This window comes from Mobula birostris, chromosome 16 (assembly GCF_030028105.1).
Source record: "Mobula birostris isolate sMobBir1 chromosome 16, sMobBir1.hap1, whole genome shotgun sequence".
Classification (NCBI taxonomy): Eukaryota; Metazoa; Chordata; class Chondrichthyes; order Myliobatiformes; family Myliobatidae; genus Mobula; species Mobula birostris.
Window position 1 is genome coordinate 77,063,459 of NC_092385.1, and position 27,004 is coordinate 77,090,462.

The following is a 27,004-nucleotide window of genomic DNA, read 5'->3' on the forward strand; positions in this document are numbered from 1 at the left end:
ATACAGGGTCAGATTCGTCTACAATTTCAGAGGCAAACTACAACAGACTGTTTTGAAAGCTACCATTAGAGAAGACCTCAGTGATACTAAAGACCTGCATAGGTGAAAAAATGCCTCCCAAAGGCAAACTGAAGGTGAATGTGGCGTACAGAGGCCAAACATAGCAGTTAGGGCTTTATTTATTGAAAAGTGGAGGGCCAGCACTCTCTGGACATGAATGTTTGAGAAAAATCCAACTAGACTGGCATTTAATCAAAGCTCTCACTGTGGAATCAACAGGAAACAGCAGCACTAACCAGAGACAGGCACAGCTAATGAGAAGGTGTTTGAGAACGGGAATTGGTAAACTCAAAGGCACGAGGCTAGAACTGACCAGGATGATTGTACGGGAGAATGAAGAGATCATCGATCATAGTTAAATGGAAGTAGCCACCCCGAAGTTACAGGAGGTGAGTAGCTGGGTGACTGTCAGGAGAAATGGAAATGTGAACAGGCAGTTAGCACAGAGCACCCCCGTGGCCATTCTCCTCAATAATAAGTATACTGCTTTGGAAACTGTGGTGGGGGATGGCCTCCCAGCGGAATGCTACAGAGACCAGGTTACCAGCACTGAGCACAGGTCCGTGGTGCAGAAGGGAAAGAGGGAGAGAGGGGAGCGATAGTGATAGAGGACTCAATAGTCAGGGGAACAGATAGGAGATTCTGTGGACGTGAACAGGACGCCCAAATGGTATGTTGCGTCCCAGGTGCCAGGGTCAGGGACATCTCAGATCGTGTCCATAGCGGTTTGGAGAGCAAGGAAGAGCAGCTAGATGTCTTGGTACATATTGGTACCAATGACATGGGAAGAAAAAGCAAAACGGTCCTGAAGAGACAATTTCTAAATCTAGGTAGAAAGCTAAGAAGCAGGACCTCCGGGGTAGTAATTTCTGAATTGCTGCCTGTGCCACACGCCAGTGAGGGTAGAAACAGGATGATCTGGCAGATTAATGTGTGGCTGAGAAGCTGATGCAACGGGCAGGGCTTTAGATTCTTGGATCATTGGGATCTCTTCTGGGGAAGGTAGGACCTATTCAAAAGTGATGGGTTGCACCTGAACCCAGGGGGGACAAATATTTTCATGGGCAAGTTTGTTAGAGCTGTTGGGAAGGGTTTAAACTAATTTGACAGGGGGTTGGGAACCAGAGTGAAGGGACTCAGGATAGGACAGTTAAAACATAGAAAACATAGAACATAGAAAATCTACAACACGTTACAGGCCCTTCAGCCCACAATGTTGTGTCAACCATGTAACCTACTCTAGAAACTGCCTAGAATTTCCTGACTGCATAGCCCTCTATTTTTCTAAGCTCCAGGTATGTATCCAAGAGTCTCTTAAAAGACTCTATTGTATCCACCCCTACCACCTTCGCTGGCAGTTCAATCCACACACCCAGCACTCTCTGTATGAAAAACTTACCTCTGACATCCTGCTTGCACCTACTTCCAAGTACCTTAAAACTGTGCGAGAGGGAGGATAGGCAGGTGACAGAGAAGGGATGAAATCAGACCGATGGTTTGAGATGTGTCTATTTTAATGCAAGAAGCATCATGAACAGAGCAGGTGAGCTTAGAGCATGGATCAGTACTTGAAGCTATGACGTTGTGGCCATTACAGAGACTTGGATGGCTCAGGGGCAGGAATGGTTACTTAGAGTGCCAGGCTTTAGATGTTTCAGAAAGGACAAGGAGAGAGGCAAAAAAGGTGGTGACGTGACACTGTTGATCAGAGATAGTGTAATGGCTGCAGAAAAGGAGGAAGTCATGGAAGGATTGTCTACTGAGTCTCTGTGGGTGTAAGTTAGGAACAGGAATGGGTCAATAACTCTATTGGGTGTTTTTTATAGACCATCTAATTGAAACAGAAACATCAAGAAGCAGATTGGGAGACAGGTTCTGGAAAGGTGTAATAATAACAGGGCTGTTGTGGTGGGAAATTTTTATTTCCAAAATATTGAAAGTTTTCTGACACAATATGTAGATAAACCTACAAAAGGAGAGGCTGTATTTGATCTAGTATTGGGAAATGAACCTGGTCAGGTGTCAGATCTCTCAATGGGAGAGCATTTTGGAGATAGTGATCACAATTCTATCTCCTTTACTATAGCATTGGAGAGGGATAGGAACAGACAAGTTAGGAAAGTCTTTAACTGGAGTAAAGGGAAATATGAAGCAATCAGACAGGAACTTGGAAGCATAAATTGGGAACAGATGTTCTCAGGGAAATATACATCAGAAATGTGGCAAATGTTCAGGGAATATTTGTGTGGTGTTCTGCATAGGTACATTCCAATGAGACAGGGAAAGGATGGCAGGGTACAGGAACCATGGTGTATGAAGGCTGTAGAAAATCTAGTCAAGACGAAAAGAAAAGCTTACAAAAAGTTCAAAAAACTAGGTAATGATAGAGATCTAAAAGATTATAAGGCTAGCAGGAAGGAGCTTAAGAATGAAATTAGGAGAGCCAGAAGGGGCCATGAGAAGCCTTGGTGAGCAGGATTAAGGAAAACCCCAAGGCATTCTACAAGTATGTGAAGAGCAAGAGGATAAAACGTGAGAGAATAGGACCAATCAAGCGTGACAGTGGAAAAGTGTGTATGGAACCGGAGGAAATAGCAGAGGTTAATGAATACTTTGCTTCAGTATTCACCACGGAAAAACATCTTGGCGATTCCAGGGATGACTTACAGCAGAATGAAAAGCTTGAGCGTATAGACATTAAGAAAGGTGATGTGGTGGAGCTTTGGGAAAGTATTGAGTTGGATAAGTCTCCGGGACCGAACGAGATGTACCCCAGGCTACTGTGGGAGGCGAAGGAAGAAATTGCTGAGCCTCTGGCAATGATCTTTGCATCATCAATGGGGACGGGAGAGGTTCCAGAGGATTGGAGGGTTGCAGATGTTGTTCCCTTATTCAAGAAAGGGAGTAAAAATAGACCAGGAAATTATAGACCAGCGAGTCTTACTTCAGTGGTTGGTAAGTTGATGGAAAAGATCCTGAGATGAACATTTGGAGAGGCATAATATGATTAGGAATAGTCAGCATGGGTTTGTCAAAGGCAGGACGTGCCTTACCAGCCTGATCGAATTTTTTGAGGATGCGACTAAACGTATTGATGAAGGTAGAGCAGTAGATGTAGTGTATATGGATTTTAGCAAGGCATTTGATAAGGAACCCCATACAAGGCTTATTGAGAAAGTAGGGAGGCACGGGATCCAGAATTGGCTTGCTCCCAGAAGGCAAAGAGTGGTTGTGGACAGGTCATATTCTGTATGGAGGTCGGTGACCAGTGGTGTGCCTTAAGGATCTGTTCTGGGACCCCTTCTCTTCGTGATTTTTATAAATGACCTGGATGAGGAAGTAGAGGGATGGGTTAGTAAATTTGCTGATGACACAAAGGTTGGGAGTGTTGTGGATTGTGTGGAGGGCTGTCAGACGTGACAACAGGACATTGATAGGATGCAAAACTGGGCTGAGAAGTGGCAGATGGAGTTCAACCCAGATAACCGAGGCTCCGGAGGGTTCCTGTACTGTGGAAGACATCCTGCCTCGTCCCTGTGCCGAAGACGCCGTGCCCCAGCGGCCTCAATGACTACAGACCAGTGGCATTGACCTCCCACATCATGAAGACCCTGGAGAGACTTGTTCTGGAGCTGCTCCGGCCTATGGTCAGGCCACACTTAGATCCCCTCCAGTTCGCCTACCAGCCCCGACTAGGAGTTGAGGATGCCATCGTCTTCCTGCTGAACCGCGTCTACGCCCACCTGGACAAGCCAGCGAGCACTGTGAGGGTCATGTTTTTTGACTTCTCCAGTGCGTTCAACACCATCCGCTCTGCTCTGCTGGGGGAGAAGCTGACAGCAATGCAGGTGAATGCTTCCCTGGTATCACGAATTCTTGATTACCTGACTGGCAGACCACAGTACATGTGCTTGCAACACTGTGTGTCCAACAGAGTGATCAGCAGCCCTGGAGCTCCACAGGGAACTGTCTTGTCTTCCTTTCTCTTCATCATTTACACCTCAGACTTCAACTACTGCACAGAGTCTTGTCATCTTCAGAAATTTTCTGATGACTCTGCCATAGTTAGATACATCAGCAAGGGAATGAGGCTGAGTACAGGGCTACGGTAGGAAACTTTGTCACATAGTGTGAGCAGAATTATCTGCAGCTTAATGTGAAAAAAACTAAGGAGCTGGTGGTAGACCTGAGGAGAGCTAAGGTACCGGTGACCCCTGTTTCCATCCAGGGGGTCAGCGTGGACATGGTGGAGGATTACAAATACCTGGGGATACGAATTGACAATAAACTGGACTGGTCTAAGAATACTGAGGCTGTCTACAAGAAGGGTCAGAGCCGTCTCTATTTCCTGAGGAGACTGAGGTCCTTTAACATCTGCCGGACGATGCTGAGGATGTTCTATGAGTCTGTGGTGGCCAGTGCTATCATGTTTGCTGTTGTGTGCTGGGGCAGCAGGCTGAGGGTAGCAGACACCAACAGAATCAACAAACTCATTCGTAGGGCCAGTGATATTGTGGGGATGGAACTGGACTCTCTCAAGGTGGTGTCTGAAAAGAGGATGCTGTCTAAGTTGCATGCCATCTTGGTCAATGTCTCCCATCCACTACATAATGTACTGGGTGGGCACAGAAGTACATTCAGCCAGAGACTCATTCCTCCGAGATGCAGCACAGAGCGTCATAGGAAGTCATTCCTGCCTGTGGCCATCAAACTTTACAACCCCTCCCTTGGAGGGTCAGACACCCTGAGCTGATAGGCTGGTCCTGGACTTATTTCATAATTTACTGGCATAATTTACATATTACTATTTAACTGTTTATGGTTCTATTACTATTTATTATTTATGGTGCAACTGTAACGAAAACCAATTTCCCCCGGATCAATAAAGTATGACTATGACTATAAGTGTACGGTGGTTCATTATGGTAAGTCAAATATAATGGCAGAATATAGTATTAATGGTAAGACTCTTGGCAGTGTGTAGGATCACAGGGATCTTGGGGTCCAAGTCCATAGGACACTCAAAGCTGCTGCACAGGTTGACTCCTTGGTTAAGAAGGCATATGGTGCAATGGTCTTCATCAACCGTGGGATTGAGTTTGGGAGCCGAGAGGTAATGTTACAGCTATATAGGACCCTGGTCAGACCCCACTTGGAGTACTGTGCTCAGTTCTTGTCACCTCACTACAGGAAGGATGTGAAAACCATAGGAAGGGTGCAGAGCAGACTTACAAGGATGTTGCCTGGATTGGGGAGAATGCCTTATGAGAATAGGTTGAGCGAACTCAGCCTTTTCTCCTTGGAGTGACAGAGGATGAGAGGTGACCTGATAGAGGTGTATAAGATGATAAGAGGCATTGATCGTGTGGATAGTCAGAGGCTTTTTCCCAGGGCTGAAATGGCTAACACGGGAGGGCGTAGTTTTAAGGTGCTTACAAATAGGTACGGAGGAGATGTCAGGGAGTAAATTTTTTTACGCAGAGAGTAGTGAGTGCGCGGATTGGGCTGCTGGCAATGGTGGAGGCAGATACAACAGTGTCTTTTAAGGGACTCCTTGATAGGTGCATGGAGCTTTGAAAAATTGAGGGCTATGGGTAATCTTAGGTAGTTTCTAAAGCAAGTAGTTGTTCGGCACAGCATTGTGGGTCAAAGGGCTTGTACTGTGCTGTAGGTTTTCTATGTTTCTAGGACCCTGATGGCAGTAATATACAGGCCTCCCAACAGTAGCTGGGATGTGGACTACAGATTACAAGGGGAAATAGAAAAGGCATGTCAAAAGGGCAAAGTTATTATAGTCATGGGAGATTTCAACAGGTCAGTTGGGGAAAATCAAGTTGGTAATGGATCTCGAGAGAATGAGTTTGTTGAATGCTTATGAGATGGCACTTTACAGCAGTTTGTCATTGAGCCTACTGGGGGATCAGCTATACTGGATTGGGTGTTATTCAATGAACTGGAGGTGATTAAGGATTTTAAGGTAAAAGAACATTTTGGAGGCAGTGATCACAATATGTTTGAGTTCAACTTAAAATTTGATAGGGACAAAGTAAAGTCTGACGTGGCAGTATTTCAGTGGAGTAAAGGAAATTACAATGGTATGAGAGAGGAGTTGGCCAAAAAATTGGAAGGAGATGCGGGCAGGGATGACCGCAGAGCAGAAATGGTGTGAGTTTCTGGGGAAAATGAGGAAGGTGCAGAATAGATGTATTCCAAAAATAAAGAAACACTCAAGTGGCAAAATAGTACAAATGTGGCTGACTAGAAAAGTCAAAGCTAATGTAAAAGCCAAGCAAAAGCAACAGAGAGGGCATATAACAAAGCAAAAATTAGTGGGAAGACAGAGGACTGGGAAGCTTTTAAAAATCTACAAAGAGCAACTAGAAGAATCATTAGGAGGGAAAAGTTGAAATATGAAAGCAAGTGAGCAAACAATATCAAAGTAGACAGTAAAAGCTTTTTCCAAGTATAGAAACATAGAAAATAGGTGCAGGAGTAGGCCATTCAGCCCTTCGAGCCTGCACCGCCATTTATTATGATCATGGCTGATCATCCAACTCAGAACCCTGCACCAGCCTTCCCTCCATACCCCCTGATCCCCGTAGCCATAAGGGCCATATCTAACTCCCTCTTAAATATAGCCAATGAACCGGCCTCAACTGTTTCCTGTGGCAGAGAATTCCACAGATTCACCACTCTGTGTGAAGAAGTTTTTCCTAATCTCAGTCCTAAAAGGCTTCCCCTTTATCCTCAAACTGTGACCCCTCGTTCTGGACTTCCCCAACATTGGGAACAATCTTCCTGCATCTAGCCTGTCCAATCCCTTTAGGATTTTATACGTTTCAATCAGATCCCCTCTCAATCTTCTAAATTCCAATGAGTACAAGCCTAGTTCATCCAGTCTTTCTTCATATGAAAGTCCTGCCATCCCAGGAATCAATCTGGTGAACCTTCTTTGTACTTCCTCTATGGCAAGGATGTCTTTCCTCAGATTAGGGGACCAAAACTGCACACAATACTCCAGGTGTGGTCTCACCAAGGCCTTGTACAACTGCAGTAGTATCTCCCTGCTCCTGTACTCAAATCCTCTCACTATAAATGCCAGCATAGCATTCGCCTTTTTCACCGCCCGCTGTACCTGCATGCCCACTTTCAATGACTGGTGTATAATGACACCCAGGTCTCGTTGCACCTCCCCTTTTCCTAATCGGCCACCATTCCGATAATAATCTGTTTTCCTATTTTTGCCACCAAAGTGGATAACTTCACATTTATCCACATTAAATTGCATCTGCCATGAATTTGCCCACTCACCCAACCTATCCAAGTCACCCTGCATCCTCTTAGCATCCTCCTTACAGCTAACACTGCCGCCCAGCTTAGTGTCATCCGCAAACTTGGAGATGCTGCACTTAATTCCCTCATCCAAGTCATTAATATATATTGTAAACAACTGGGGTCCCAGCACTGAGCCTTGCGGTACCCCACTAGTCACCGCCTGCCATTCTGAAAAGGTCCCGTTTATTCCCACTCTTTGCTTCCTGTCTGCTAACCAATTCTCCATCCACATCAATACCTTACCCCCAATACCGTGTGCTTTAAGTTTGCACACTAATCTCCTGTGTGGGACCTTGTCAAAAGCCTTTTGAAAATCCAAATATACCACATCCACTGGTTCTCCCCTATCCACTCTACTAGTTACATCCTCAAAAAATTCTATGAGATCCGTCAGACATGATTTTCCTTTCACAAATCCATGCTGACTTTGTCCGATCATTTCACCGCTTTCCAAATGAGCTGTTATCACATCTTTGATAACTGACTCCAGTAGTTTCCCCACCACCGACGTTAGGCTAACCAGTCTATAATTCCCCGGTTTCTCTCTCCCTCCTTTTTTAAAAAGTGAGGTTACATTAGCCACCCTCCAATCCTCAGGAACTAGTCCAGAATCTAACGAGTTTTGAAAAATTATCACTAATGTATCCACTATTTCTTGGGCTACTTCCTTAAGCACTCTGGGATGCGGACCATCTGGCCCTGGGGATTTATCTGCCTTTAATCCCTTCAATTTACTTAACACCACTTCCCTACTAACATGTATTTCGCTATGTAAAAAATAAAAAAAGAGACGAGAATGCATATAGGACCACTAGAAAATGAGGCCGGAGAAATAATGATGGGGACAAAGGGATGGCAGATGAACTAAATGAGTATTTTGCATCAGTCTTCACTGTGGAAGACACTAGCAGTGTGCCAGGTGTTGAAGGGTGTGAGGGAAGAGAAGTGAGTGCAGTTACTATTACGAGGGAGAAGTTGCACAAAAAAACTGAAAGACCTAAGGATACATAAGTCATGTGGACCAGATGAATTGCACCCTGGAGTTCTGAAATAGGTAGTGGTAGAGATTGTGGAGGCATTAGCAATGATCCTTCAAAAATCATTGGATTCTGCCATGGTGCCAGAGGACTAGTAAATTGCAAATGTCACTCCACTCTTTAAGAAAAGAGAAAGGCAGCAGAAAGAAAATTATAGACCAGTTAGCCTGGGGCTTCTGTGGTTGGGAAGATCAACACTGGAGTTAATTGTTAAGGATGAGGTTATGGAGTACTGGGCGACACAGGACAAGATAGGATAAAGTTAGTTTGGTTTCCTTAAGGGAAAATCTTGCCTGAGAAGGGAAAGGAAGGGAACGTCGACTCAGACCATGAGAGGCCTGCGTCGGGCATTTTCATGCCTTACAAGGCGCAGATTGGAAGTCTGTGTGGAGCGCCACTCCACGCACAGACATTTGAGCAATGTGTGATTAAGTGCCTTGCTCAAAGACACAAACACGCTGCCACAGCTGAGGCTCGAACCAGCGACCTTGAGACCACTAGACGATCGCCTTAACCACTTGGCCACGTGCCTAAGAAACCTGTTGGAATTCTTTGAGATTACAAGTAGGATAGATAAAGGGGATGCAGAGGATGTTGTATATTTAGACTTTCAGAAGGCCTTTGACAAGTTGCCACACATGAAGCTGCTTACCAATTTAAGAGCCCATGGTATTACAGGACAGTTACTGGCATGGTGTTGGGCACGTGGCCAAGTGGTTAGGGCATTCATCTAGTGATCTGAAAGTCGCTAGTTTGAGCCTCGGCTGTAGCAGCGTGTTTGTGCCCTTGAGCAAGGCATTCAACCACACATTGCTCTAGTGTCTGTGCGAGGAGTGGCGCCCCACACAGACTTCCAATCTGCGCTTTGTAAGGCATGAAAATGCCCAACACAGGCCTCTGAAGGTCTGAGTCGATGTTCCCTCCTCCCTCCCCTCCCCTCCCTCCTGCTGGCATGGTTAGAGCACTGGCTGATTGATAGGAGGAAGTGAGTAGGAATAAAAGGATCCTTTTCTGGTTAGCTGCCAGTGACTAGTAATGTTCTGCAGGGGTCAGTGTTGGGGTGTTACTTGAAAGAAAAATACAGGCTGCAGATTGCAGCAATAGTAGTTCAGAAGAAGTATATCTATATGTTTCATCAGCAGCCTGCAAAATGTTGCCGTTTGTCGCCAGGACCATTTTGTCTCTCAGAAGGAGGATGTTATATTGGATCTCCTCTTGTGGAACAAGGCAAGTAACAGAGGAGGTAGAGAGGGAGTACTTTGGCTTATATGACTATAGTTATATAGACAGATTAGGAGAACAGGCAAAGAAGTGACAGACGGAATATAGTGTAGGAATGTGCAACATCAATGCATTTTGGCAGAAGGAATAAAGGAGTTGACTATTTTCTAAACAGGAAAAAATTTCATACAGTCAGATGTACAAAAGAGAATTTGGAGTCCTTGTGCAGAATTCCCTAAAGGTTAACTTGCAAGTTAAGTCGGTGGTAAGGAAAGCAAATGCAGCATTAGCATTCATTTTGAGAGAACTAGAATACAAAACCAAGGATCTAATTCTGAGGCTTTATAAAGCGTTGGTTGACCCCACTTGGAGTACTTTGAGTAGCTTTGGACCCCATATCTAAGAAAAGACATGCTGGCATTGGAGAAGGTGCAGAGAAGGTACACAAATATGATCCCGGGAATAAAAGGATTTACATACAAGGAGCATTTGATGGCTCTGGGCCTGTATTCATTGGAGTTTAGAACAAGGGGTGATCTCATCGAAACCTATCAAATATTGAAAGGCCTAGATAGAGTGAATATGGAGAGGATGTTTTCTGTCATGGGAGACAGCAGGATGAGAGGGCACTGCCTCGAATTAAGGGATGCCCATTTAGAACAGAGATGAGGAAAAATTTCTTTAGCCAGGGGGTGGTGAATCTGGAATTCTTTGCCACAAACCATTGGGCCAGTTCATTGGGTATATTTAAGATGGTGGTTTGTTGGTTCTTGATTAATCAGGGCATCATAGGTTATGTGAAGGCAGGAGAATTAGGTTGAGAGGGATAATAAATCAGCCATGATGGAACGGTGGAGCAGACTCGATGGGGCAAATGACCTAATTCTGCTTCTATGTCTTATAGAACAGTACAGGCCCTTCGGCCCACAATGTTGTGCCGACCCTTAAACCCTGCCTCCCATATAACCCCCCACCTTAAATTCCTCCATATACCTATGGTTCTGTGTGTCTTGGTTGGAGTAACAGCAGATGTCCCTGACTCGTCCAGGGGTGTGCTGACATGTTGTGATGCAAGGGGTACGGTGTTGGAACCATCCAGTTTTAGTGGGCTGGTTTAAAATGATCTCAGAAATACATTGAGGTTTACTCTTCCTACTTACAATAAAAGTCTTATCGCCCTGTTCCAAAACACGAAATGAGCCATCGTAAGGGGACTAAAAGGGGTGTTGATGTGCTCACGGTGGACAGAAATGAACGAGGTAAAGCGGAGGTCAGCTAGAACCCAAGAGGGTAGTATGCCATGATAGGAGGTAGGAATAGGTATAAAAGAATTAAGTTTACTGAGGCAGGGGGAAAGCTGCTGAGACACTGACCAGGCAGTCATGGCGTCAGGAATAAACTCACCCAGTGTAGTGTTAGTCAATAGTGGTATTCCTATGCCAATCAGTTAGCCACTCCCACATGGGAGAAGTTTACATACTGTACAAGAAGAGTTACCAATAAAATTCATTTGAATATCTTAATGATGGCGTCTTGGAGTGATCTGCACTATCCCTCAATATCAAACACAATATGGTGTCAGAAATGGTTGATCATCAATGAGTTGGTGCTACAGACCAAGTGAGATACCCAATAAGAATGAATTTACAGTAAGACTGTTCTTGTTCACATATATTTATGAATAATACACAGATTCTTATCAACCTAAACTGCCTATGCTAGTTGCTAATTGTATGCCCTGCCTGAGCTGAGAACTGGCCAGGGTTGCTAAGCAACACTTTCAGACTGCACCCAAAATTGTATACCATAGAAACCATAGAAAAACCACAGCACAGAAACAGGCCTTTTGGCCCTTCTTGGCTGTGCCGAACCATTTTCTGCCTAGTCCCACTGACCTGCACATGGTCCATATCCCTCCATACACCTCCCATCCACATATCTGTCCAATTTATTCTTAAATATTAAAAAAGAACCTGCATTTACCACCTCATCTGGCAGCTCATTCACTGGCCTGGGGAAGTGCACAGAGACAGAGACATAGCTAAGAAGTCAGAGAAGTCAGTCAAACTCTCAGGGAGAGAAAAGAAGATTTTTGTGGCCCAAATAAATTAAATAATCAATAAACAACCGGGAAAATGGAGCAAATGCCTGCAGTACCTGTATTTACTTATCTAATAAAGCCCCCCGAGACATTTGATTTCTCTAAATAAGGGAACTTTGAGAGATGGCTCAGATGCTTTGAGAAATTTTGGGTTGCAAGCAATCTCACTTAGGCTTCAGAATAGCATCAAGTAGGCACACTGAAATACTGCTTGGGGGACAAAGTAGATGACATCATGGGTGGGTTAGAACTGACAGAGGCTCAGGAAAAGGAATACAAAGCACTGCAGGACAAATTCAAAGAATATTTCACAAGAAAATGAAATGTGAAATATGAGAGGAAACAACTTACAGTCAGAAAAACTACAGAAAGAAGTGACAGTAGGGCTCAGCTCAAACAAAACAGACAAGCTAAATAAAGAGCAGGTAAAATGTCCAACTGCAGCAGATGTGACAAGCCCATTCCACATCAAAGAACTCTGTCCAGCTAAAGAAGTGAAATGCCACCAATGCAGCAGAGTTGGCCATTGTAAAAGCCAGTGACACTCAAAGACAGTTCTTCAGGAGGTCAAAGAGGACCATGGTTCAGATGAAGAACGAGTTTTCCTTGGGGCTCGAGATTCAAATAGACAAGGCTGGTGTACTGTGGTTCAGTTGAACCATGACGCAGTGACATTCAAAATGGACACTGGGGCAGATGTCACAGCCATCCCTGAATGTTTGTTCACAAAACTGGCAAAGAAAACAGGCATTACGCTAAACCCAACAAAAAAAGTGCCCATGGAGCCACGGAAACATAGGCTCAGGGTGAAAGGTAAATTTACTACTTCCATCCGTAAAAATGAGAAACAGATATGAGAGGATGTCTATGTTGTTCAGAATCTCTTCTCTCCACTACTGGAGAAGCTGAAGTTCATTGCCAGGTTAAATTCACTAAACAGTAGTCAGTGGCAGAAGTACCCGGAGTTGTTCACAGGCATGGCGGTACTGAAAGAAGAGTACTTTATAAAACTGAGGCCAGGAGTAATGTCCTGCTCTTTGACCACAATGAGGCATACACCAGTCCCATTGATGAACAAAGTCAAAGCTGAACATGAGAGAATGGAGGTGCTTGACATCATGATTAGAGTGAATGGACTTACTGACTGGTGTGCAGGTATTGTTCCTGTTCCCAAGCCAGATGGCACAGTGAGGATCTGTGTTGGTCAAACAAAATCGAATAAAGCAGTGAGGTAGAAGTTTATTCTGTCCTCTGTTGAGCACTCACTTGATATACTGGGTGGAGCAAAGTTCATCATAAAACTAGATACAAACTAAGGGTTATGGTTCCTGAGTCACAGAAGCTCACAACCTTTATCACACCATATAGACGCCACATCTTCAAAGGACCCCTTTTTAACATTTGATCAGACCCTGAACTCTTTCAGATAGAATGAACCAAACTTTGGAGGGACTGAGGAGTAATTTACCACATTGGTTGACATACACATCTTCAGAGTCTCAAGTGAGGAACATGGCAAAAGAGTGGAAGCTGCCTTGGAGAAACGGAAACAGAATGGAATCACCCTGAACAAAAAGAATTGCAAACGTGCAAAGTTGGAGGTGAAGCTCAGAGGGAGCGCAACTAGATTCAGATAAACTGGCAGGAGTTCAGAACATGGAGCGACCCAGAAATATATCAGAGATCTGCAGTTTCCCTGGCACGGTAAACCAACTGAGAAAGTCATTCCAGATTTGGCAGACAAAAACAGCCACTATGTGTCCTTATTTCTCAATCTGTGTGGTGGACAAAGACTATGGTTACCTCATCAGGAAACTGAAGAAAGCACCCCAGTGTATGACGCAAGCAAGGACCTGGGATGCACCACATGAGAAGTCATTGTCACTTAAAGTAGAGCTTATCTCTCTTGCCAACATTGACATTCTTTGATCTGAACAAAGCAACCAAGGTCTCAGCAGATGTCTCTTCCTTTGGCCTTGGGAAAGCGCTTATGCAACACTGCAGTGGGGAATGGAAACCAGTGATATATGCATCAAGAACACTGACTGCTACTGAACACGCTCCACACAAGTTGAGAAGGAGACGCTGGCTCTTATGTGGGCTTGTGAATACCTCAGCTGCTACTAGATTGGCACTAAATTACTACTTGAAACAGACCACAAGCCACTTGTCAGCCTCCTCAGCTCGAAACACCTCCATGTCTGCAAAGATTCAGAATGAGGCTTATACAATACTGTGATATCATTGAACATGCCCCCGGCAAATCTTTCACAATGCCAGACTCTCTGTCGAGGATGCCATGCAAAAGTGAGTAGACAGAGCTGACTCTACCTTCATGGAAGACATCAACATCTACTTAGATCAGCTATGTGAAAGCTTTCCTGCATCATAGAGTAAACTGGATGAAATTCATGCTGAGTTGAAAAAAGATCAAATCTGCAGCAAGGTCATGCAATACTGTGAACATGGATGGCCAGCTACTTCAAAGGGAGCTCACAAACTCAGATTTTACTGGCTTGAAAGAGACACACTTGCCATTCTTGCAACACACATCAAGGATGCTGGTGAATGCAGCAGGCCAGGCAGCATCTCTAGGAAGAGGTACAGTCGACGTTTCAGGCCGAGACCCTTCGTCAGGACTGTTGTTTGTTGTTCACTTGCCATTCTTGACAGTTTGCTGTTAAAGGGATCCAGACTTGTCATTGCTGCTTCTGTACACACCAAAATCATCAGTCAAATCCACCAAGAACATCAAGGCATTGAAAAATGTCACCTAATAGCTAGGCAATCCGTGTGGTGGCCTGGTCTGAGCACGAGCCGGGAGATCATGTAAATCAGTGTGAAGCATGCAGAAAACGGCAGAAAAATCATGCTGACCTCTCTATCCTACAGAATTCCCAAACTTTTCATAGCAAATTGCAGGCACAGAGATTTTCGAGCTGAAAAGAGTCAAATATCTTCTCACTGTGGATTACTATTCATAGAGAGCTGCTTAGAATTCAAAGCTTTCTCTAGGGACTATGGGTTCAAGCACCAGACAAGCAGTCCACAGTCCCCACAGGCAAACGGAGAAGCAGAAAGACCGGTGCAAACTGTTCAGAGTCTCCTACTGAAGGCAAAACACCCCCTACAAAGCACAGCCAGCTTATCACTGCACACCTCTTGCTAATGGCTACAGTCCATCAGAGCTGTCAATGGCTGGAGACTGAGAACAAACCTGCCTGTTCTTCCTTCCCCTCTGCAACCTTACTTACCAGACTGAGACAAAGTGAGAAACTTTGAGATACATGGCGTGAGAAAACTTAGAGCACACACGATCTCAGACACACAGCAAAACCTTTGTCACCATTGCGGAGTGGGGAAGCTGTTTGAGTTTCAGACCATTTCACTAAAGGAGCAATAGCCTGGCAGCATGCTCCACCATCATTTGTGATCAGAACATCACAAGGTGAAATCAGGTGGAGCAAGCGTGCACTCGTGCACCTTCAAAGTCCACGAAAGGTTGAGAAAGGAAAATAGTAGGTTGATTCTTATGACAAGGACCATTTACCTGTTCAAGAACCGCCATCCACTCCAACACTTCCAGGAACCTATACCAGGTTGGGTCATTTATTTGTCTCACCACAGACAAACAATCTAGGGCAAGTGAGCAAAGAGACAAAATAATCCTTTCACCTTGCTGGAGTAGACAGGTGGTCTACCCTGACCTCCGTTAGATTTAGTGTTTTTATATGGAGCGCTAATGTTCAAAACATTTCACAAAATAAGACCTCTTTAAAAAAAAGGGTACCGATGAAAAAAGGAGGAATACAAAGAGAGAGAGAGAGTTAAAACCAAAGAGAAAGACAGTTTTAATGGTGGCAATTCTTTTTTATGTCTATGTAGGGAGCCTAAGTTATGTGTTATGGATAAAGTGAACTGAATCATTCAACTTCAGTGACTATAATTTCAATGCAGTTCTATAGACAAGAAGTATATCACCTAGTTCTTTTTTCAAAAAGAGGAGATATTGTGGTAGTTAATAGGATATTCCTCTGCCACTCAGTTAACCACTCCCACATGGGATGAGGTCACATCCTGTACAAGCACAGTTATCAAATAAAGTTCAGTTGAAGATCCTGCATTCTGGAATCTTGGTGTGCTCTGCACTATCCCTCAATATCGAATACAACACCCAGCACCCGTAGCAATTGCCCATACACCAACTCAGCTGCAGAGGACGACAGGTCCTTTATGGAACCATTCTGAGCCCCAGCAGGTCCCATGGGAGATGATCATACCAACACTTGTCCGTCAGGGAGGCCTTCAGTGCAGTCCTTAAGGAACAATGGAGCTGCATGTCAGGCCATTGGTCTACGGCTGAAATGCTATTGACTGTAGACTTACCTCAGAAAATCATGTAAACCTTTTCTGCAGTATATAGACGTAAACCTGTCTGCTATACGAATAAGGGCTTTTGTATAGGATGTTGTGGTGATGTCTATATTTTGATGGAAGTGTTCTGATGCCTGATATTCACGAGGGGAAGAAATGTAAACGTAAGTGTATCTGGAAATAGAAAGTTTTGTTATGCTGAGCAAAAAAAATCTAAAAATATTTTTAAAAAATTAGTTTGGGAAAAAAAACGGAATATAGTGGTGGAGGTTGTAAGCTGCCTCCTGTACAATGGCATGGTGTGAAAAAGGAATTTGGAAGTGCATGCAAGACAGGTAATGTAATAGTAATGGAGGGTTTTAATCTGCATGTAGAGTTTACAAATCAAAGGAGAATAATAATGTGAAGGATGAATTTATGCAATATATAAGAGATGGTGTTCAAGATTAATATGTTGATGGTTTACCCTCATAGGTCCAATCACAAATGAGAGAAAGTCTGCAGATGCTGGAAATCCAAGCAAGACGTCGACTGTATTTTTTTCCACAGATGCTGCCTGGCCTACTGAGTTCCTCCAAAATTGTGTGTGTGTTGCTATGAGGGTAAAGGCTGTTTTAGATCTAGAATTGCGCAAAGGATTATCTGATGATCTCCTTGTAAGGGGTCCTTTAGATTATAGTAACCACAGTATGATAGTGGGTTTAATATAAACATTTAACTGATTTAGTTCAATTTAACACAAGTGTCTCAAATGCGAATAAAAGAAACCATGAAATGTGAATTGGTTTTGGAAGATAGTGAGACTACAGTATATCTATGACAATAGACAAACAATTGCTAACATTGGAAGAATGACATTGTTGAGGAAAGGGAGAGTAGAATTCATATATAGGCTACAGAGAAACATAAAAATAAAAGTTGTTACAAAAATATAAAAAAGGAAACAATTCGCCAAAATGACAAACGATATTGGGGGAAATAGAAGTGGCAGAGAAATTAAACAAATTTTTTGTGTTTGTCTTCACAGAAGAAGACATTGAAAAACTCTCAAAAGTAATGGATAGTCTAGACGGAATGTTGAGGTAAATAAATTAGTACTGAAGTAATTAATGGAACTGAAAAGCTGAAGATGCCTAGGACTAAAGGGAGCCTCTTCTGGTTGGCTGCCAATGACTAGTGGTGTTCCTCAGGGGTTAGTATTGGGATCGCAACTTTTCACATTGTTTGTCAATGATCTAGATAGCGGAATCAATAGCTTTGAGGCAAAGTTTGCGGATTATACGGAGATAGGTGGAGGGGTAGATAGTGCTGAGGAAGCAATGCGATTGCAGCAGGACTTAGACAAATTGGAAGAATGGGCAAAAAAGTGGCAGATGGAACACAGTGTTGGGAAATGTATGATAATACATGTTGGTAAAAGGAACAATAGTGTGGTCTATTGTCTAAAAGGAGAGAGAAACATCAGACATGCAAAAGGACATAGGAGGCCTGGTGCAAGACTCCCAGACGGTGAATTCACGGGTTGAGCCTGTGGTAAAGAAGGCAAATGCAATGTTGGCATTTATTTCAAGCGGAATAGAATATAGAAATAAGGAGATAATGCTGAAGATTTGTAAGACACTAGTCAGACCAGACTTAAGAGTATTGTCAACAGTTTTGGGTCCCATATCTCAGAAAGGATGTATCGTCATTGGAGAGAGTCCAGAGGAGATTCATGAGGATGATTCTGGGAATGAAGGGGTTAACATATGAGGAACGTTTAGCAGCTTTGGGTCTGTATTCACTGGAATTTAGAAGAATGTGGGGGGGATTTCATTGAACCCTACCGAATGTTGAAAGAACTAGATAAGGTGGATGTGAAGAGGATGTTTCCTCTGCTGGGGGTATCCCGAACTAGAGGGCACAGCCTCAGAATTGAAGGGTAACCTTTTAGAACCGAGGTAAGGAGAATTTTTTAGTCAGAGAGTGGTGAATCTGGAAAGCTCTGCCACAGATTGCGGGGGAGACCAAGTCAGTGGGTATATTCAAAGCATAAGTTCATAGTTTGCTGATTGATAGGGACATCAAGGGATATGGTAAGAGGGCAGATTATGGGATTGAATAGGATCCGGGTTCATCCATGATGAAATGGTGGAGCGGACCTGATGGGCTGAATGGCCTAATTTGTTCCTACGTCTTATGTCTTAATTTCTGTGGGAATCATCAGTGATCTCCATTGGAGTCAGGGACGAGAATTCCACCCGAATGTCCCCCAACCAAGAATCCCAGCAACTGAGCTGAACATTGCAGAGCACACATGGCAGGAGGTCCAGGATATCATCAAGAGAGCAAAGTCATCTGCCACCTCAGGACCAAGTGGTATACCCCACAAGGTCTAAAACTCCTCCAGAGGGTGTGGAAGACAATGAGGAAGAATTGGACCAAGCTGGAAAATGGCTGAAGGATGCTTTGTTCCCAAGGAAGAAGATTCCTCTACAATTACCCAGTTTCCGACAACCTCCCTCCTTAGCATGGAGTGCAAGATATTCTTCTCAGTGCTTGTGAGAAGGCTGACCTCTTACCTAATGGAGAACCACTACATCAACACGTCCATCCAGGATGGTGACATCCTAGGTTTTGCTGGGTGCCTTGAACACAAATCAATAATCAGCTAATTGATCCACGAGGCCAGGCAGAAGAAAGGTGACCTAACATTCGTCTAGTTAGATGTAGCCAACACGTATGAATCAATTCCACACATACTCATCTAGGTTGGTCTGGACCACTGCCATATCCCACCAGTAACCTGAGACCCGCTACTTAGGACGATTCAAGCTACACTTCACTCAGCTCACTTTACAACTAGGTGGCAAGACCGCCAAAAAAGGATTCTAACCGGCTGTACCATCTCCCCCATCTTGTTTGTCATGGGTTTGAACCTGCTCATATCAGCAGCAACAGACGTAACCCAAGGCCCAGTATTGGAGCCTGGCATTCGACAACCTGTAACACAGGGGTTCATGGATAACATCACAGTGACCACTGTAACCCATGTACAAGCAAGATGGGTATTGGAAACCCTAGACAATGTAGCTACCTGGGCTAGGATGACCTTCAAGGCCAGGAAGTCCAGATGCATGGTGATCAAGAAGGACAGGGTTACTAACAAGTTCAGTCTTCAAGTACAGGGGGAAGTCATTCCACCCATAGAGGACAACCCAGTAAACTATCTTGGAAAGTGGTTTCATGCAGCAATGACAGACAGAGCCAACATCACTGATACTGTAAAGCAGACTGAAGAGTAGCTGAAGAAAATCGACAAAACCAGACTCCCTGGTAAACATGGTCTTCTACCAAGGTTGCTCTGGCTTTTCATGGTGTATGAGCTCCCCAGGATCTCTGTAGAACTCATCGAGAGGAAAGAAAACAAACACCTGTGGAGGTGGCTTGGAATCCCCCAAGTTTTGCTCTTCATAAGATCAGGCCAGCTACACCTTTCATTGTCATCGTGAGTGCAGGAATTCAAGGTGACAAAGTGTAGAGTTGTGTTAACATTGAAGGGCTCCGATGACAAGCAAATACACCAAGCAGGAGTCACAACTAGATCAGGACAAAAGTGGGCCTGTGGAGCGGGGTTCACTGGAACACATACTGTCAGGATGCAAAACAGCTTTAACACAAGTACAGTATAGGTGGCGCCACAAGGTTCTGCTGTCCCTTGCTGACACACTGGAGTGGGAGGGGTGTAAAAAGAGACCAGCTGGCAGAGAGGCAAACAGAGCGGTCATTTTCATCAAGGAGAGAGCCATGCAAGTCATATCAAAGAGGTCTAAATCCAATCTCTTGCAAACCGCCACATCATGGGAGATGAGGGCTGACGTGGGAAGGAAGCCGCAGTTCCTGGAAGTGGTGCAAACCACACTTCGACCAGACATCGTACGGTGGTCCACCAAAGACAAGAAAGTCATCCTGTTGGAGCTCACAGTACCATGGGAAGAAGGATGCGAGGAGGCTCGTGAGGGGAAGGCCCTGAAGTACCAGTCCTTAGTCCAGGAGAGCAGGGACAGAGGATGGTAGATACGGGTATTCCCTGTGGAGATCGGCTGGAGAGAGCTCCTGGTGAGGTTGGCATGGAGGTTGCTGTCTGTGCTGGGCCTTGTTGAAGAGAGCAAGAACCAAGCAGCTGGCAGGATGGGGGAGGGGGAGCAGACAGAGCTTCTTGCTGGATATGAAGCAGGTGAGCTGGAAGTCAGGCGCAGATCGGCAGTGACTTGGCCCCCAATGACATGCCAATTCGTCGAAACACTCTATGAAGATTGGGTGCCACGCGACGACATCTGCTCCTGGCCAACGCCCACAGTTAACTCATCAGGTAACTGAAGAGAGCACCCTGGTGTATCGTGCAAGCAAAATTCATTCATTCATTCACTTATTGATTGAGACATAATCAATTGCTTGTATCATAAATGTTGTTCCATGGATGTGGCTCTTCAGCAGATCTTAGCTTTATTAATAATGCAACTGGCTATTTACAGTTGAGGAGAGATCCAAGGTGTGAGAGGTAAAATAACAGGGAGCCTTATGTTGCAAGCCTTCATTTTAATTGACAGTTTTGGTGAAGAATTAGAGTTTAACTGAGATCTTGCATTTTGTGATGAAAGAGTCTGCAATGTAATGGAATTTCTACCAGGCATAGAACATCAGGTGACAGGTATAGAGAGTAGACCTTGTGAGGAAAGAGTCAGTCCGCTGAGACATAACCTACCTTTGTGGTGAAGGAACCAGCCCCCGAAAAATGGTTGAAAATCTGATCTTTTTGCAGGTTATATCCATCAACTCCATTTGTCCAGAGAAAATACGGCATTTCATTTTTCAATAGTCGAGACTGCAACATAAAATTAAATATATTTAAAATAAATAAGCAAATTTAACTGATCTCATACAATTTCTTTACAGTACATACAGAACATACATATATGACACAGAAAATCATCACAGTAAAATAATGTGTTTCTCCTTTCTGCTGTCTCTTTCAGCTTAAAAGCAGCCATAGACATTGCAATACAGAAACAGGCCATCTGGTGTATGATTCTACAAATATCTCTACAGTAACTTACAGCTCCTAAACAACACACACAAAATCCTTGAGGAACTAGCAAGCAGTTCCTTTTCCTTCAACAAACTATTTACTTCCTTTTAAAAAAAATTCAATGATTTTCTAACAAAATTTCCAAATTCCACCCACTCCTAAAATATCTCTGATCTCTCCAATTTAATTAATTATAACTATTTAAAACAGCTTAATATCATTCTGTTCCTCTATCACCTTACTTATTATTCTTCTTAATTCAAGTGGAATAGAACATGATGGTGCCAACGGTTAATGCAACTAATGGAGACGTCCAGCAGGAAGCTCATGAAACAACTTGTTTTTCTTTTTCTACTACTAATCTGTGTGCGATTGGAGCCTGAAATTTACATTTTGATAATGTGTTTCGGGCTGACTGAGAAATCTGGTGCTTTTGCTGTCTCTGAGGGAATTCAGTGTGGTTGAGAGCAGGGCTGAGAACAGTGTTTCTAATGGGGGAGTGTGACCAATTCATCAACTAAAATGTCGAGCAAGATTGAAATCAATAAGATGAGAGTGGAAGCCGAGTGGGAGCTCAGCGCTATCTGAATCTTTGAATTTCCATCTGCCTGCATTTGATCTGTCTCCCCCTCCCTCTCGCTCGCTCCTGCCACAGGAAGATGCAGGAGTCTTGGGTCTTGGGCACGGTTTGATTGGTGTAGTTTGTGGATTGGACTCATTTTTAGAGGATTCTACAGTCCATGTTTCTGGTTTCTCCTTTTCTTATTGCAATTTTTGTGTGATTTTGATCGGGGCAGACCAATGAACAATACAGGACTATATTGAACTGAACTGAACTAAACTGAACATTCCAAGAATGTTTCAAGGACTCTGCACTTTGATGTTTAACATTCTGTGTGTTATTCACTTGTTTTTTGCTGTTTGCATAATTTATTCTTTTTTTGCACATCGGGTGTTTGATGTTTTCTTTGAATGGGTTCAATGGTGGTTCTTCGTTTTGTAACTGTCTGTGGGAAGATGAATCTCAGGGTTGAGTAGTGTATTCGTTCTTTGAGTCTTTCGATAGAAGCCTCCTTGAAGATCTTTTCAATTTATTGATAAAATCTTATCAACCATCCAGATTCTAACACTGGTAACATCGAGGTGTATCTCCACTGTAATGTGTCTATGTTTTATACAAACATATAACCACATAACAGTTACAGCACAGAAACTGGCCATCTCAGCCCTTCTAGTCCATGCCGAGCTCCTACTCTCACTTAGTCCCACTGACCTGCACTCAGCCCATAATCCTCCATTCCTTTCCTGTCCATATAGCTGTCCAATTTAACATTAAATAACAACATCGAACCTGCCTCAACCACTTCTGCTGGAAGCTTGTTCCACACAGCTACCACTCTCTGAGTAAAGAAGTTCCCCCTCATGTTACCCCTAAACTTTTGCCCATTAACTCTCAACACATGTCCTCTGGTTTGAATCTCTCCCACTCTCAATGGAAAAAGCCTATCCACGTCAGCTCTATCTATCCCCCTCATAATTTTAAATACCTCTATCAAGTCCCCCCTCAACCTTCTACGCTCCAAAGAATAAAGACCCAACTTGTTCAACCTTTCTCTGTAACTTAGGAGATGAAACCCAGGTAACATTCTAGTAAATCTTCTCTGTACTCTCTCAATTTTGTTGACATCCTTCCTATAATTCCATGACCAGAACTGTACACAATACTCCAAATCTGGCCTTACCAATGCCTTGTACAATTTCAACATTACATCCCAATTCCTATACTCAATGCCCTGATTTATAAAGGCCAGCATACCAAAAGCTTTCTTCACCACCCTATCCACATGAGATTCCACCTTCAGGGAACTATGCAACATTATTCCTAGATCCCTCTGTTCTACAGCATTCTTCAATGCCCTACCATTTACTACGTATGTCCTATTTTGATTAGTCCTACCAAAATGTAGCACCTCACATTTATCAGCATTAAACTCCATCTGCCATCTTTCAGCCCATTCTTCTAACTGGCCTAAACCTCTCTGCAAGCTTTGAAAACATACTTCATTATCCACAACTCCACCTATCTTAGTATCATCTGCCTACTTACTAATCCAATTTACCACCCCATCATCCAGATCATTAGTATATATGACAAACAACACTGGACCCAGTACAGATCCCTGAGGCACACCACTAGACACCGTCCTCCAATATGACACACAGTATCCACCACTACTCTCTCTGGCTTCTCCCATCCAGCCACTGCTGAATCCATTTTACTGCTTCAATATTAGTACCTAACGATTGAACCTTTCTAACTAACCTCCCGTGCGGAACCTTGTCAAAGGCCTTACTGAAGTTCATATAGACAACATCCACCACTTTACCTTCGTCAACTTTCCTAGTAACCGCTTCAAAAAATTCAATAAGATTTGTCAAACATGACTTTCCATGCACAAATCCATGTTGACTGTTCCTAATCAGACCCTGTCTATCCAGATAATTATATATACCATCTCTAAGAATACTTCCCATCAATTTACCCAACACTGACGCCAAACTCACAGGCCGATAATTGCTAGGTTTACTCTTAGAACCCTTTTTAAACAATGGAACAACATGAGCAATACGCCAATCCTCCGGCTCCATCCCCGTTTCTAATGACATTTGAAATATTTCTGTCAGAGCCCCTGCTATTTCCACACTAACTTCCCTCAAGGTCCTACGGAATATCCTGTCAGGACCCAGAGACTTATCCACTTTTATATTCCTTAAAAGCGCCAGTACTTCCTCTTCTTTAATCATCATAGTTTCTATAACTACCCTACTTGTTTCCCTTACCTTACATAATTCAATATCCTTCTCCTTAGTGAATACCGAAGAAACAAAATTGTTCAAAATCTCGCCCATCTCTTTTGGCTCCGCACATAGCCGTCCACTCTGATTCTCTAAGGGACCAATTTTATCACTCACTATCCTTTTGCTATTAATATAACTGTACAAATCCTTTGGGTTTATTTTCACCTTACTTGCCAAAGCAACCTCATATCTTCTTTTAGCTTTTCTAATTTCTTTCTTAAGATCCTTTTTACATTCTTTATATTCCTTGAGCACCTCATTTACTCCAAGCTGCCTATATTTATTGTAGATCTCTCTCTTTTTCCGAACCAACTTTCCAATATCCCTTGAAGACCATGGCTCTCTCAAACTTTTAACCTTTCCTTTCAACCTAACAGGAATATAAAGATTCTGTACCCTCAAAATTTCACCTTTAAATGACCTCCATTTCTCTATTACATAACTTCTCATAAAACAAATTTTCCCAATCCACTCCTTCTAAATCCTTTCGCATTTCCTCAAAGTTAGCCTTTCTCCAATCAAAAATCTCAACCCTGGGTCCAGTCCTATCTTTCTCCATATTTATACTGAAACTAATGGCATTGTGATTACTGGACCTGAGGTGCTCCCCAACACAAACCTCCATCACCTGACCTATCTCATTCCCCAACAGGAGATCCAACACTGCCCGTTCTCTAGTTGGTACCTCTATGTATTGCTCTTGCACACATTTTACAAACTCCAAACCATCCAGCCCTTTTACAGAATGGGTTTCCCAGTCTATGTGTGGAAAATTAAAATTAAAATTAAAATCTCCCACAATCACAACCTCCTATCACAAATATCTGCTATCTCCTTACCAATTTGCTCCTCCAATTCTCACTCCCCATTAGGTGGTCTATAATGCACCCCTATAAGCATTATTATACCTTTCCCATTCCTCAATTCCACCCAAATAGCCTCCCTAGACGAGTCCTCTAATCTATCCTGCCAAAGCACTGCTGTTATATTTTCTCTGACAAGCAATGCAACACCTCCCCCTCTTGCCCCTCCGATTCTATTCACACCTGAAGCAACAAAATCCAGGAATATTTAGTTGTCAATCACACCCCTTCTGCAACCATGTTTCACTAATAGCTACAACATCATATTTCCAGGTATCAATCCATGCTCTAAGCTCATCCACCTTTCTTACAATGCTCCTAGCATTAAAATAGATGCATTTAAAAAACTCTCCATCTCTTACTCTCTGTTTATCCCTAATGGTGCAAACAACTTTATTATCTTTTTCTTCCTTCTCCCCTAGATCTTCGGTCTGAGTGCTCCCGTTTTCTGTCCCCTGCTTATCCTCCCTCACACACTATCTACTAGCTTTCTCTATTTGTGAACTAATCTCCTCTCTCCTAGTCTCTTCAATTTGATTCCCACCCCCCAACTATTCTAGTTTAAAGCCTCCCCAGTGGCCTTCACAAATCTCCCCGCCAGGATATTGATCCCCCTAGGATTCAAGTGCAACCTGTCCTTTTTGTACAGGTCACACCTGCGCCAAAAGAGGTCCCAATGATCCAGAAACTTGAATCCCTGCCCCCTGCTCCAATCTCTCAGCCACGCATTTATCCTCCACCTCTTTCCATTCCTACTCTCACTGTCGTTTGGCACAGGCAGTAATCCCGAGATTACTACCTTTGCAGTCCTTCTTCTCAACTCCCTTCCTAACTCCCTATATTCTCCTTTCAAGACCTCTTCCCTTTTCCTACCTATGTCATTGGTACCTATATGTACCACGACCTCCGGCTCCTCACCCTCCCACTTCAGGATATCTTGGACGCGATCAGAAGTATCCCGGACCCTGGCACCAGGGAGGAAAACTACTATCTGGGTCTCCTGACTGCATCCACAGGATCGTCCATCTGACCCCCTAACTATCGAGTCCCTTATTACTACTGCCCTCCTCTTCCTTTCCCTCCCCTTCTGAGCTACAGGGCCAGACTCTGTGCCGGAGGCACGGCCACTGTTGCTTCCCCCAGGTAAGCTGTCCCCCCCCAACAGTACTCAAACAGGAGTACCTATTGTCAAGGAGCACAGCAACTGGAGTACTTTCTAGTACCTGACTCTTCCCTTGACCCATTTGTCTGCCTCCCATGGCCCCGGTGTAACTCCTATCAACTCCTCACTCTCCCTGACCAGATGAAGGTCATCGAGCTGCAGCTTCAGTTCCCTAACACGGTCCCTTAGGCACTGCAGCTCGGTGCACCTGGCGCAGATGTGGACGTCTGTGAGGCTAGGAGACTCCAGGACCTCCCACATCCGACACCGAGAACAGCAGGCTGCCTTCACACTCATACTTCCCCCTTTCCTCAAATAATATTCTTTCATAAAGAGCATAAAATTTACTTATTTGTCTTTTACTTCCATAATCAGGATTTTTATGTCCCAAAATCAACCCACTGTTCCACCTCAATGATAATTTGCTATCACAAAATGTTCTCACAGTTAACCATAACACCAATCCAAGATGAAATTAAACACATGGCCATTTATTTGAAATTCCAACTTGCAGCTTTGCCATTCCCAGATGGATACCTCCAATAATAAACTGTATGCCTTTGGTAGCTCATTCCAACTATGCAGTCATTATTCAAAAGGGAATTTCTTTTGGTTTTATATGCATGCTGCCAAAAAAATCTGCATTAAGCAACTCGGTCACTTTGAAATGAACCACTACATTACCAACTTTATCCAGATGCTGTTTTATCAAAGTAAGTGCAATTGACAGAAATGATTTCTATATATCAATAATTATGCAGCACTAACCACAATGTCATGAATGTTATCTGGATCATCAGAGAGGTCTTTTTCATCACCCATTTTCTCTGCATTGTAAAATAGAACATCACAGCTTAATGTCAATCCCATTTACACTCTACAATTTTGAACAAATCAACTGACATAGCTTTATCGGAATATATC

The 27,004-nt window shown here is 43.5% G+C and overlaps 1 protein-coding gene across 5 annotated transcripts in view; it reads right to left on the reverse strand.

The window, feature by feature from the left end:
* The window catches only part of ttll3 (tubulin tyrosine ligase-like family, member 3), a 106,441-nt gene that overhangs the window by 47,187 nt on the left and 32,250 nt on the right, over positions 1 to 27,004 (reverse strand). For all 5 annotated transcript variants that reach the window (XM_072280901.1, XM_072280900.1, XM_072280897.1 and 2 more), the window contains 2 exons: positions 26,849 to 26,907; positions 20,873 to 20,992 (listed from right to left, as the gene is read on the reverse strand). In XM_072280901.1, the coding sequence (XP_072137002.1) occupies positions 20,873 to 20,992; positions 26,849 to 26,907 (179 nt within the window). The remainder of the gene's footprint in view (positions 1 to 20,872; positions 20,993 to 26,848; positions 26,908 to 27,004) is intronic.